The sequence below is a fragment of the Pantherophis guttatus genome, chromosome 2 (assembly GCF_059756535.1).
Source record: "Pantherophis guttatus breed Tessera chromosome 2, ASM5975653v1, whole genome shotgun sequence".
Lineage (NCBI taxonomy): Eukaryota > Metazoa > Chordata > Lepidosauria > Squamata > Colubridae > Pantherophis > Pantherophis guttatus.
Genome location: NC_142064.1, coordinates 130,412,130 through 130,422,707, shown reverse-complemented (window position 1 = coordinate 130,422,707; position 10,578 = coordinate 130,412,130). Strand labels below are relative to the sequence as shown.

The following is a 10,578-nucleotide window of genomic DNA, read 5'->3' as shown; positions in this document are numbered from 1 at the left end:
TTATCCTGCCTTTTATTTATGGGTAACTGAAGGTGGTGAATAGTTAATACTTTCCCCCTATGTTCCTCACAACAGCAACTCTGTGAGATAGGTTGAGCTGAGAGAGAGTGACTGGCCCAAAGTCCTCCAGCTGGTTTTCATGCCTAAGGCAGGACTAGAACTCACAGTCTCCTGGTTTCTAGGCCAACACCTTCACCACTACACCAAACAAGCTCTCTATGACTATCCCTATGACTTCGTCTCAATAAGTGGCAGTGTTTAATTTTGTGGCTGTTGCAGACACCACCAATAGAGCCAATGACAGCTTAAAGTTCTTTTACCTGGAGGTGAAATGAAAACCACACCACAGGGACCCATCAGAAAGATCTTTCCAGGACAAGTTTTTGCCATGGGTAGGTGCAAGTGAGGAATGACCCTTATTAACAGTACTGGGAAGAGTGGCAGCCCTTCTGCAAATCAATGTGGATGAGCCATTTAGAGGAGGTGCATCAAAGTGAGGCATATACGAAAGATGTGAGGTTTTGCTCAAGGTGAACATTTAATTTTATGCATAATGTTGAAAAACAGCTGCAGCATTTCAGGACCCTGATCAATAGGCTATGTGTTTCCAAGCATAAAATACATGATGTCAAGTGAAAGCATAGTACAATAAAGGTTTTATTGGTTGACCACTTTGAGATTTTGCCAGACATGTTGATTCATTATTTCGAACCCATTTGAGATTAGCTGGTGATGGAGGTCGAACTACATCTAGGGCTTGCTCAGGAGAAATTCTCATGCAGGTGTCTCTCCTCCAAAGACATATAGTATCTTCAGCTGTTGGCACAGTGTTGTCAAGTTGTGTTTGCAATGTTTTCATAACCATTGTACTGGGGGTCGATGACTGTTGTGGTAATAATAATAATAAAAAAAGGACCAATTAGAGAACACCCCCAGAACCATCAATAACATTTTTAAAGGAATCCAGTTTACTAGAGAAGAAGAAAACAACTCGCTACCCTTCTTGGGCATCCTGATCAGCAGAGAACACAATGGCAAACTAGAAACAAGTCTACAGAAGTACCACCCGTACTAATTTGGTGCTCCACTACCAAAGCAATAACCCAAACTCCCACAAGAGAAGCTGTGTAAGGACTGCATTGTATTTAAACAAGCCCCAGGGCTGGATTTAGATGAAAAGAGGCCCTAGGCTATTCCACTTATGAGGCCCTTTCACCTATAGTGAAAGTGTAATTTTAATTTTGCTAACAATTTGAATGTAGGCCCCTCTTGATCTTGAGGCCCTAGGCTGAAGCCTAGTTAGCCTATAGGAAAATCCGGCCCTGACAAGCCCAATCACACTGCAGTAACCCAGAACAGAAAAAGGAAATGGAGCATCTATACAACACATTCCAACAAAATGGATACTCGTGCAACTTTATCGAAAGGTCCCTGACCACTCAGCCCAATACAGCACAACCAATACAAGCCCTAAAAAAACTGTGCTGCCATACATCAAGAATATTTCAAAAACCACAAATAGACTACTACAACCATATGGAATCAGCATAGCACACAAGCCAACTAAAGCCCTTCAAAACATCCTAAGCAAACCAAAAGACCCAGCAATCCCAGAAGAAAAAACAGGAATCATCTACAACGCACAATGTAAGAATTGCAACAACCACTATGTAGGACTGGCAGAACATCAACTGGTCAGTCGGAAGACATGATAAAAATTCTTTAATTTCACAACATGTAGAAAAGATTTAATCATAGTTTCAATTGGGAAAATGTGACAATCCTAGATCAGGCCAAGTCCAAAAATGCCAGGGAATTTCTAGAAGACTGGCACTCTAACAAATCAGCCATCAACAGACACATAGGCATTAACAACTTCTACAGACTATGCAAAACAATCAACCAGCCCAAAAGAGAAAAAGACTCCAGCACCTTTCAACCATTAATCAGCATTCAGATCAGCATAGATTAACTCCAAAGTCAACTTCAAACCAATAATCAAGTAAGCAATACCCCAATCAAGAAACTGCCAAAGAGCCATCAGTAAACAGCCCAACCAAAGAATCCCTAAGACTGCACCCTCACCCCTCACACAGACGGGCAAAATGCCAGAATATAAACTGACAGCAAACAGCACTCCTTACTAGCACTGATGATGTTACCTAGTTAGAGTAATGAAACATCTGGAAGAAAACAAGCAAGCTCAGGGAGCACCAAGGACCCCTCATTTCAACCCTGGGCTACAAATATTTTCCTTTATTGGTGACTCTTGTGGTGGCGCTCTTGAACTTGACGTTGTTCATCTGGAAAAAGAAATCAGAAGATCAGGGCAAAGTGCAAATGCTGGATTTGTAGCTCGAGTCAGCAGGAAGCTCCTTCATCTGCAAGTGAGGTCATCTTTGAAAAAGCCCATTTCTTACTTCCCCAGAACTCACTCAGAAGCTATCTCAGAAAGGAGGATTCATACATTTTTATGCGATGTTGGTGTGACACATGGAACCACATACTAACTAGTCTACATCTAGAAATTAGGATTGAGTAAACTGCATTACAATGCATTGCCTCCAAATAACAACTTGCCTCTAGAAGTAACAACTTGCTTCCAGAAGTTGTGAACCCTCCAACACTGGAAGTTTTTAAGAAGAGATTGGACAACCATTTATCTGAAATGCTATAGGGTTTCCTGCCTAAGCAGAAGATTGGACTAGAAGACCTCCAAGGTCCCTTCCAACTCTACTCTCTACTCTCCTTTCCTCTCCTCTTCATTACCTTCAGAGCGAGATTGCTGCAATTGACACCAACTAGAAAGTGTCAATTCCTAGAAAAGCAAGAGTAGTGTCTGTTTTTGTGCAAAAGATCTTGATAGTTTGTGCTTGAGTTAACTGAATTGCATTAGAAGGCCTTGGGGCACCCAAGCTAAATTTATCTCATAGCTTTGTTAAAGCTACGGACATCCATGTAAAGCTGAGTGGAGCTTGGGGCCCTATAAGTCCTGGTTATACAAACGAGCAGAGGAGAGCTATGGTCCAGTCCTCAGGAGGATGCCAAGCTGCTCATGTCCTCAATGGTAGGTAGAAAAGCAGCACTGCTCAACATGTATGATTAAGAACAAGCAACAAAATGCCTTTCCTCGTATGCTTGCTTGAGATAAAGATGGATACATATACATATGTGTGTGTGTGTGTGTGTGTGTGTGTAGATGTGTGAAACTAGTGGATTGGGATTTCACTGAACTAGGGCTGCAGAAAAATCTTGGTTTACGTAGGAAGAACCTGGCTAAAGAGAAATACACATAAAGACCTACAAAAAGAAAAGAAAACAAATACTGTACCTTTACAGGGAGGATACATGGGATGAAGGTGTGGCTAACTGATGAGGGTTTATAAGCCCGAAATAGATCTATCTTAGTCTTCTTAGTCTCCCAATGGGCAGCAGGGAGCTTGCTGGCTGCTGGGAAAAAAAGCCTAGAAACTAGTGGATTGGGATTTCACTGAACTAGGGCTGCAGAAAAATCTTGGTTTACGTAGGAAGAACCTGGCTAAAGAGAAATACATACATACATACATACATACATACATACATACATACATACATACATACATCAGATTAGGGCTGGAAAGGGACCTTGGAGGTCTTCTAGTCCAACCTCCTGCTCAAGCAGGAGATGCTATGTCAGGGATCCCAACCCCTGGTCCATGGACCAGCACCCGGTGGTTGCATGCCAGTAGCCGGTCCGCTTAAAGAAGTGAAGCCCCACCTGTTGGATGCAGGCAGCATATGAAATCATGTCCCTCCTCCCCCGTTCCACAGAAAAACCTCTCTCCATGGAACTGGTCCCTGGTGCCCAAAAGGTTGGGGGTTGCTGCCCTATACTATTTCAGACAAGTGGCTGTCCAATCTCTTCTTAAAAACCTCCAGTGATGAAGCACCCACAACTTCTGAAGGCAAGTTATCCCACTGGTTATATGCAATATGCGAATAATACACATATTTTACATTTTCCAGGAGAAAGAGCTCTGTCCTTCAGATTTTCTGCAGGTGTTTCCCAAGGTGCAAAGCCTCCCGGTGGGTCAGGTTTGTCTCTCTCAGGATGGCTTTGCAAGTTGAAGATGCTTTGAAGGGCACTGACCTGAGGCCACATGGCATTTTTTCGTTCTTTTTCAAGGCGTCTGAACTTTCTCCGGTCACAGATCTCCACAACGCCACGGGACAGGGCAATGAGAAACACCCCTATGATCACCACCATCAGCGCACTCATTAACGCTGGCATCAGGTTCGGCTGCCTGGTAGAATCTGGCACTGGCAGGATAGAAAGAAGCGAAGCACAGGAGTTATCTAAGTTGCCAACACTCCCACCAGGAATTGGAGAAGCTGCTTTCCATTCCTTTGCTATTGAATGTATATTTTACCAACAAAGAAATAAGGGAGACTAGGACAGATCTATTTCAAGCTATTTAGCTGTCGTCAGCTTGCCAAACCCTTTCTGGGATTCGAACCCGGGCTACTTCGAATCCCAGAAAGGGTATGGCTAGCTGACGAGAGCTAAATAGCTTGAAATAGATCTATACTAGTCTCCCTTATTTCGTTGTTGGTAAAATATACATTCAACACAAAAATAGTTTGTCGCAAAAGCAACTGCCTGCAAAGGCTCCTGGATTGGGGCTGAAAGGCAGAAGTGGAAGCAGTATGCTCCGTCCCATAGTTGGGTGGACCAGGTTTCCCTGATAGACCGGTCTCACAGGGAAAAAACGCTCATTCCTTTGCTATTTCCTCCCTTTTCTCTCTTCCATTGTAGCCATGTGTCCTGTGCCTTGCTCTGTAGCATCCATGCACACCTTCCTATAGTAGGGCTTTTTCCTTGGACCAAGATTAAATGTTATTTCTTTTGCAGACTGGAGGATATCAATTTGGGAAGGTAGTTTTATACCTGCCTACAGAGCTAGGCTTGTCAAGTAATGTGGTGGTATTTGCTGGAGAGTGAACTTCAGGAGTGAAGTTCTGCCACCACTCTCTCGGCTTATAGTGCTCTGTTCCCCAAACAGCAGCACTGGGAAGCTGTCATGTCTGCTGATGACATTTCTCTAGTATTATCATTAAATGGCATTCTTTACAGAATAGAAGGACATGAGTGGGGTCATTGAAGAGCCAGCAATTTTCATTTTGGCATCAAGAATTATGTGCTAGATTCATCCACTGCACTAAGTGCAATATGCTTAATTGTGATGGCCAGTCAACCAAAGATTTGCCAGAGCTAACCAAAAATAGAACCCAGCCAGTGTCCTCATTCATCTTTGTGTATAATTGCTAGCAACAAACTGCCATCTAGAGCCAATACTTACGTTAAAAAAAAAAAAAGATTTTTTTTTTTTACATAGATTTAATCTTACAGGATCATATCAAAAGGTTATCGAGGGGCAAATGATGTATGAAAGCATACAGGTTAGATTTACGTATTACACTAAGACATAACATGACTTACTTATGTAGTTCAATGGGAAAAATTCAGTGAGTTGTGGTTTATTCAGCAAAACATGGTTAACAAGCAGTTGGTTTAGAAATTTGATTCTGCCAGAGCTCCTTATAGAAATGTATGCAGATTTCCCTTGCCTGCTATAGCATCACAGGTTGCCTAGCATATAAGCAGATCCTGGGTCAGGATCCCACCAGAAACCCTCTATCTATCTATCTATCTATCTATCTATCTATCTATCTATCTATCTATCTATCTATCTATCATCTATATCTATCTATCTATCTATCTATCTATCTATCTATCTATCTATCATCCATCTATCTATCTTTTCTTTCTGTCTTTCTTTCTTTCTTTCTTTCTTTTCTTTCTTTCTTTCTTTCTTTCTGTCTATCTTTCTTTCTTTTTCTTTTGTCTCAGGAAAATCCCAACACTGCAAAAGAATAACAGCACATGCTCACAACTTCTTCCCCTGGCAACTCACCCTTTCGGTCATTCACCGTCAGAAGGATGCTTCCTGTCTTGTCCTTCTCAATGAGGTAGATGAGGAGGCGCCCATCTCCTCCCTTCATCTGGCACCATCTCTCATCCACAGGGGCCACCAACATTCTCACCGTTTGGCTGCAGGAATTGCTACAGTTCGGACTCAGCGGTCCGGTCCCAAAAGCCTTGCACTCGGCACAATCCCTGCCAACAGATATGCAGGGTTTTTTTTAAAACTGGGGGCTTTTATTTACTCTTGCTTAGCATAAAATATGGCCCCCCACACACATCCAGACACCCAAACACTGCTAGCACCAATGGAGAATGGTTTGATCACCCGGGCAGTTACTGCAGCGAAATGTGATTCAATCAGTTGGTGATGGGGAGTGGGAGATTTTTTTCAGATTCCTTTTTTATATCATGAATCCCTGGTGGCAAAGATGAGCACGTGTTCTGAAGGTGGTTTTAAATTTGATTTGCCTGAAGTTGTAAACTCTGATTAAGACCACCTATAAGTCTGATGATAAATAAGCATATATACATACAGTGGTGGGATTCAAGTAATTTAACAACAGGTTCTCTGCCCTAATGATTTGTTCCAACAACCAATTTGCCAAACTGCTCAGAAAGTTAACAACCGGTTCTCCCAAAGTGGTGCGAACTGGCTGAATCCCACCACTGCATACAAACCTAAAAGGGGCAGATTTTTAGCTCGCATAATTATAATTTGGAACAATACTATATGATCACACAGAAAAAGTTCCCGCTCTAATGAATCACAGTGAAGCCCAATGAAATCTTCCTAAAGCTGGCATCATCTGAAAATGCTAGGACTGCAGTTCTAAATGGTGTCAGTGTGCTGGCTAGGAATATAAAAACTCATGGAGCCCTCCAGTTACTTGCTAATATTCCCCCGTCTGTCACTTAAAATGTGGTGGCAACCTTGGGTGATACTCTAGAGACCATGCAATTCAGTAGATTCAGACAACCCCAGCAACTCAGCTTTTGCAACCCTGTTTTAAGCTATCCCGAGTGCCTGGTCTGTCTGCTTCACTGATGCCCACTGATAGTCCAACTAAATGAAAGGATTTAGAATGTCAACTTTCTCAAGGAAACTTGCATTGAAAGTATCCAGTGCTCCTGTGCAGTACTGATGAACCATTGAAAAGTGCAATGTCGTTGGCATCAAATCCAGGCAAAGTACATGGTAATGGTTCTCTCTTTGACTTAATCAGGGCAGTGACTGACAATGAACTTTGCTGAACGAAGCCCTCCTGGTTAAAAGAAACCATGAACAAGCAGCCAGTCTCTTCCCTCCATCCATTGGCTCCCTCCCCTCAGCCTCACCTGTGCACTTCACAGGGCATCTGGTGGTCAGCACAGTGGCTGCCCAACCACCCAACGTCACACTGGCATCGGTTGCAGACGCAGTGGCCATGCCCATTGCAGATCTTGCCGTCTTGGGTGCATCCACTGGTATCCAGGCTGCACTCACACGCGCTGCCAGTGTAATTGGCCTGGCATTGGCAATGGCCACACCTGCACTGCCCATTACCTGTTGGCAGAAGGAGACAAGCACCATAGTGGAGTTCTTTCTGTTGTGGGGAAAGTGCCCACTTCAATAAGCCACCAAGGTATTTGGAGAAAGATGCAAAAAGTATCTTTTATTGGCATTCAGAACTACGGATAAGTCCTGGTTAGTGCGAGTCCAAATAGTGCAGTATTTGATTTAGTGCAAATTATATATTGATATCAGGTCATATTTAATGCAAGCCAAAATTGACTTAATGCGAGGCAAATACATGTACAGTTGAAGCTAGCACATGCACTGTTGTGTTTGTGTTTTAGATGCTAACACACACATCATGTGTGCAAAATGGAGAAAAGGGCGGCTCTGTTCGAAGAAAGTAGAAAAAAAAAGAGGTTAATTTTGAAGAGTTACAGCAGAATACAGCAGATAGAGGTTATGCTTTGACTATGGATTTATCCCAGTGATGAAATCCAAATTTTTTTACTATCGGTTCTGTGGGCGTGGCTTGGTGGGCGTGGCAGGGGAAGGATACTGCAAAATCGCCATTCCCACCCCACTCCTGGGGAAAGGATATTGCAAAATCTCCATTCCCACCCCACTCTGGGGCCAGCCAGGGGTGGTATTTGCCGGTTTTCCAAACTAATCAAAATCTCTGCCATCGGTTCTCTAGAACCTGTCAGAACCTGCTGGATTTCACCCGATTTATCCTCTGTCCATCTGTCATTCTGTCCATTCTTATATTTGTTTTTCTGTTTATCCATCAGTGATGTTACCTACTTGGGAAATTAAAAGCCTGCAAGCAATCAACAAAGTTCAGACAGAACCAAGGCTTCTATGGTTCAACCCTGAGCTACATATATACTCTTCAATTGGAGAGTAATAGTACCTTTGATCCAGTAGTGAAATCCAAATTTTTTTACTACCGATTCTGTGGGCATGGCTTGATGGGTGTGGTGTGGCTTGGCAGGTGCAGGGGTGAAATCTCCCAGTTCGGACCGGATCGTGCAATCCGGTAGCGATGGAGGCGGGTGGTTCAGAGAACTGGTAGCAAAAATCCCTGCCCCTCCCCCCATGCCCAGCTGAGCTGCACAATCATCAGAGGCTTTTTTTAACTTTTAAAAGCATTTTTTTCTACAACCTCTTCGGCCAAAAAATGCTTTTAAAAGTAAAAAAAAAAAAGCCTCTCATGATTGCGCGGCTCAGCTGGGATCTTCAAAGGCTTTTAAAAGAAAAAAAACCCTTTTTTTTAAATGCCTCTGACAATCCCAGTTGAGTTGCCTGATCGGCAGAAGCTTTTTAAAAAAGCCTCTGCCGATCAGGCAACTCAGCTGGGATCGTCAGAGCCTTTTGAAAGCATCTTCGCCGAAGAGGTTGTAGAAAAAATGGTTTTAAAAGTAAAAAAAAAATGGCCACACCCACCCAGTCACATTACCCCCCACACACACACCAAGCCACGCCCACAGAACCGATAGTAACAAATTTTAGATTTCACCACTGGGTGGGCGTGGCTTGGTGGGCATGGCAGGGGAAGGATACTGCAAAATCTCCGTTCCCTCCCCACTCCTGGGGGAAGAATATTGCAAAATCTCCATTCCCACCCTACTCTGGGGCCAGCCAGAGGTGGTATTTGCCGGTTCTCCGAACTACTCAAAATTTCCGCTACTGGTTCTCCAGAACCTGTCAGAACCTGCTGGATTTCACCCCTGCTTTGATCTTAAAAGAAACTTCATGTTTTTACCTGCACAGAGTTGCCCATTATGTCGTTCGCAGGCAACGTTGTCACAACTGCAGAAGGGCCCACTTGCTAGGGTCACACCTTCTGACCCAAGTAGTTCCTCTTTCCTGCAACCACAGCGCCGGCCAACATAGCCTTCACGACATCTAGAACAGAGAGGAGAAATGGGCCATGGAGAGGAGCCAAAGAGCATTTCTAAGTCAAGCGTTGACTTGTGTGGTTTCATCCTCACCAACTTCCTACCTCTCCATGCTGGCATAGCTACAATCCTTCAATTATGATTGAAGCTGGGGTTAATCCTTATCTAAGTATTAGTAGAAGAGGAGAGAAAAGGAAAGGGGAACTCTGCTAATGCTGTGACAGATAGTTACTATAAATCCATCAATCATTGTCTTTCAACCGTTCTTCAAGACTTTCGCATGAAATGATCTCTGTAGGTTCCGAACTTATGCTGAATTAAATAAAACTCTCTTCCTTTGAAACTCAGAGAGATTTCTGAACGCAGCTGCCTGTTACTAACGGATGCTTGATGTCTGTTCTTTGCTTTGTCTGTGTTCCATTCTATGGTCTTTACTCCAAACCAGTGGTAAAATACAATTTTTTTTTACTACCGGTTCTGTGGGCATGGCTTGGTGGGCATGGTGTGGCTTGGTGGGTGTGGCTTGGTGGGCATGGCAGGGGAAGGATACTGCAAAATCTCCATTCCCACCCCACTCTGGGGCCAGCCAGAGGTGGTATTTGCCAGTTCTCCAAACTACTCGAAATTTCCACTACCAGTTCTCCAGAACCTGTCAGAACCTGCTGGATTTCACCCCTGCTCCAAACACTTCTTCAGGTGGCGCAATCAGGCATCTATCCACCTTCAAGGGCAATCCAAACAGCAGAGTATTTAACATGGACAGCTTCTGAGGACATACCTTTGAGCCTTCTTAGATCAGTTTTTTTTTGGGGGGGGGGGAATTCCTTGTTAGGGCATGGAATAACATTCCAGAGGTAATGGGTTTTGAGCCCCCTCCAGATTTTCCCAAGGAAAACTATCCTTAAAAAAAAAACACATTTCAATATATATGTGCCTTGAATCCCTCAATCATACATTTATTACAAAAATTAAAAAAAACAGGGTCTCTGGCAAGATTTGTGTGTGAAATCAGGATTATGCATATCACATTACCATATCATGTTTTTTTTTCCCCTAGATGTGATCTTCACTGAATTTTACAGTGAGAAGATAAATGTGAGATTTGAAATTAGAGTCTTGGTAGTACAGGGGTTTAAGGCACCCTGTTATTAAGCTGGTTATTAAGATTAAGACCAGCTGCCTGCAATTACTGCAGGGTTCGAATCTCGCCAAGGCTCAAG

At 43.3% G+C, this 10,578-nt stretch overlaps 1 protein-coding gene across 2 annotated transcripts in view; it reads right to left on the bottom strand.

Moving 5' to 3' along the window:
• Nucleotides 1-642: 642 nt before the first annotated feature.
• ITGB7 (integrin subunit beta 7) overlaps nucleotides 643-10,578 on the bottom strand; it is a 52,488-nt gene continuing 42,552 nt past the window's right edge. For both annotated transcript variants that reach the window (XM_087886722.1, XM_034419145.2), the window contains exons 12-17: nucleotides 9,223-9,365; nucleotides 7,301-7,508; nucleotides 5,955-6,157; nucleotides 4,130-4,299; nucleotides 2,163-2,303; nucleotides 643-883 (exon numbers count right to left, since the gene is read on the bottom strand). In XM_087886722.1, the coding sequence (XP_087742848.1) occupies nucleotides 2,241-2,303; nucleotides 4,130-4,299; nucleotides 5,955-6,157; nucleotides 7,301-7,508; nucleotides 9,223-9,365 (787 nt within the window). In that variant the 3' untranslated portion in view covers nucleotides 643-883; nucleotides 2,163-2,240. The remainder of the gene's footprint in view (nucleotides 884-2,162; nucleotides 2,304-4,129; nucleotides 4,300-5,954; nucleotides 6,158-7,300; nucleotides 7,509-9,222; nucleotides 9,366-10,578) is intronic.